Genomic DNA, 2,808 nt, shown 5'->3' on the forward strand with positions numbered 1-2,808 from the left:
GCTGGTTCGGCTCGAGCAGGTCCTGTCCCTCTCTTTGGTCCAGCCTAAACGCCCCAGCAGGTGACGTCGCCGCACGCCATGCCCGCCCCTTTCCCACGGCCACACTGGTCTGCGCCGCTTTGGCTCGTGCAGACCCCGCCCCTCACCGCCGGGCACCCTCTACCGCCCTTGGGCTCTCTAGCCCCGCCTCCCGGCGCGCAGCACAGCCCCGCCCACTCCCACCACTGTGACGCACGCGTGACGCCTGCGTGACGCCAGCGCGGTTGCTCCCCAGGCGCGCGCGCTGCCCCCGCCCTGCTGCTAGGCGGCCGTTGATAGGCTTGTGTAGACAGGCCCCGGCCGCCCGCAGGCCTTTGCCGCCCGCAGGCCTTCGCCTCCCGCATCCCAGTGCCGGCTGCACCCGTCATGGACGACAATCGGGTTGTGTCGGACCCCGAGCTGGCCGCCCTTCTGCGCTATTTCATCCCGCACGGGAACGTCTTGGGTGCGCGGCGGCCGGCGGCGGTCGGGTCACCTCCCGGGACCTGCTCTCTGCGTTTCGGCCCGCTCCTTCCTCCGCACCGGTTCCCCGTGTACCCCCTACGCTGTCCCCCAGGTTTCCTTCCCATACCCCTGACCGCCCTGCGCCCCGTGTCTGGCCAGGCTCCACTGACAATCTCTTGGAAGAGGAAATCTTCAAGTACATGACCCAGAGGCGGAGGAGGCTTTCGCCCTCTAACTCGTCTGCCTCCTCCTATGGGTTCTCCAGTGAGACCCAGCCCCAGAGGCCCGCCTGGCCACGCATGGGATGGGAAAGGGGCATGGGCGACGGGGAGGATGGGTCGGGAGTGTGTGGCAAGGGCGTTGGCTGATTGGGGCGCTGGGGAGAAGGGAGGAAAGCCTGAGAGGCACATGGACTGTTCCTCCTAACCCATTCAGACTTGGATTCAGCTCTCAAGGGCTTGTCGGATATGGACAATCTGCCCGAGAAAGAGGACACCTTACTTGCCCAGAGCATCGGTAAGGCAGGGATGGGGTGGGCACCCTTATACCTTCATCCCACTCCGTCAGGGACCCCAGTCTCAGGGAGAACCTGATTCCCCAACCCCCACCACCCCTCAGCAGCCCTGGAAGGGAGAAACTTTGTCATAGGCCCATAATGGGATTCAGATTAGGTCCATTAGGCCAAGCAGGGGACAGTGATGCTTCTGCTGCTAACCATGCCCTCCTTCCTAAGGTTGTAATGAGGAATACTATGAGGAGAGTTACCTGACCGCCAGGACTTCCGGGGAGGCTGATTCTGTGGGTACGTCCAAGGGCTTCCACCAGCAGGGGACTTCGCTCTCAGTTGCTGACACCTTCCACCACCAGGTGAGCTAGCTGTCAGGCATCCTGTACTTTGATCGGACCTGAGTGGACCATAGCTGGGTTTGGGCAAATACAGTGCAGTAGGGGGGGGCACTGAGTGCACCCTTCATTCTCTGGGGAGAGTTAGGGTCAGCAGACAACTGTTTGGTCAGGGCCCTACTTTGGGGAGTCGTGAGAACTATTTGACGAGAGTGCATGGGACGGCACATGGCCTGGACCCTGGTTTGAGATCTAGGCTCGTGCTCTTTCTGAAAATCCTTAGGGTAGAAAGGAGGGTGCTGTTGTACAGGCAGTCAGGACAGTCACTGAGCAAGTGGGAAGGCCCCGCAAACAAAAGGCCGGGAACCCAGGAGGTTCTGGAAGGGGCAGGTCCCTGGCCTTTAAGCAATGGTCTGAATGGGCTGGCCAAGGAAGTTTGGACTGAGGGATATGATAGGGCCATGGTGATCCCACCAATCGGTTCCCTCACCCTGACTTCCTTCTGCAGATTCGAGATGACAGTCTTTTGTCTTCTTCTGAAGAGGACAGCAAGGATAGGTGAGTAATGAAGAGGCACACGGATGGGGCTGGTTCAGGGCCCAGGCTCTCCTGGCCCACTTGCTCCCCTGTTTTCCTCAGGGAACACCCCGTGTATGGCTTGGACAGTTCCTACCAGAGCGTCGCACACTACCGCCACATTTCCAGCATCTCCAAGAGCTCCCAGGACCTGTCCTATTATCCTACATCCTCATCCTCCTCCTCTTTATCTTCATCTTCATGTTCCTGCCCTTCATGTCTCACCCAATACACCATCCAGCCAGGAAAGCAGGCCCTTAGGGTCCCGCTCTGGGGCCAGCTGCTGCTTTTCCTGCTGTTAGTTGCCTTGCTGCTCTTTGTTTACTACTACTGGAAGTTTAGAGAGGGCAAAGCATTCTGAATAGAGCCCTGAGGGTTTTTGGCTTCAGAGCCAGCTCTTCTCAGAAGTCCTGGCTGACTTCTTCAGCAGTGTTTGATATGGGTGGGGGTGGGGGTTTTCTTTGTGTTCTAGCTTCTGGGGGCTGGGCCTAGCCCAAGGCAGTGTTTGTTCTCCCTGCCTTGTCCTGCCAGGGAGGCAGCAGACTCAGGCCCTCCAGTGTATGGTGTTCCTGTGCTTGCCTTCCTCTGGAGCCTCCTGGCCCTGGTTGCCTGTGACCCTTAAGTCCTGGGAGGGAAAGACCTGACTCCCGAGGAGAATGGGGTTGTTGTCATGCATGCCTCTTGTTCATTGACACCTTGTTGGCCAAAGGCCACCCTGACTTTGTTTTCATGGACACACAATAAAAAGACCATTTATTTGTAATGTATTGGCTCTTCGTGTTGGGGGAGGGGTTGGGCTCCAATGGCATGGGGCTTCTGGTCTTGGATCTCCAGGATCACTATCTGGCTTTGCATTTCTGTTTTGGTCTTGGGTTAGGGATCAAATGCTCCCCAGAGATATGTTTG

General features: G+C 58.4%; 1 protein-coding gene across 2 annotated transcripts; it reads left to right on the top strand.

Annotated features, from left to right (window-relative positions):
- The first annotated feature begins 335 nt into the window (after positions 1-335).
- LOC134367267 (emerin-like) lies at positions 336-2,331 on the top strand. 2 transcript variants are annotated; one of them, XM_063083967.1, is made up of 5 exons: positions 336-595; positions 919-999; positions 1,217-1,350; positions 1,835-1,884; positions 1,966-2,331. In XM_063083967.1, the coding sequence occupies exons 1-5, from the start codon at positions 406-408 to the stop codon at positions 2,261-2,263; spliced, it is 753 nt and encodes a 250-aa protein (XP_062940037.1). In that variant the 5' UTR covers positions 336-405; the 3' UTR covers positions 2,264-2,331. The 2 variants fall into 2 exon arrangements, with proteins under 2 accessions (XP_062940037.1, XP_062940038.1); XM_063083968.1 differs by having other exon boundaries at positions 336-484.
- Positions 2,332-2,808: the final 477 nt, after the last annotated feature.

This window comes from Cynocephalus volans, chromosome X (genome assembly GCF_027409185.1).
Source record: "Cynocephalus volans isolate mCynVol1 chromosome X, mCynVol1.pri, whole genome shotgun sequence".
Classification (NCBI taxonomy): domain Eukaryota; kingdom Metazoa; phylum Chordata; class Mammalia; order Dermoptera; family Cynocephalidae; genus Cynocephalus; species Cynocephalus volans.

Excerpts from the sequence above, each read along its gene's own strand:
- LOC134367267 (XM_063083967.1), top strand. The coding sequence starts at position 406 with ATGGACGACAATCGGGTTGTGTCGGACCCCGAGCTGGCCGCCCTTCTG. Across the intron at positions 596-918 it reads CCCCCTACGCTGTCCCCCAG|ACTTGGATTCAGCTCTCAAG; the intron begins GTTTCCTTCCCA and ends TAACCCATTCAG. Across the intron at positions 1,885-1,965 it reads GAAGAGGACAGCAAGGATAG|GGAACACCCCGTGTATGGCT; the intron begins GTGAGTAATGAA and ends TGTTTTCCTCAG.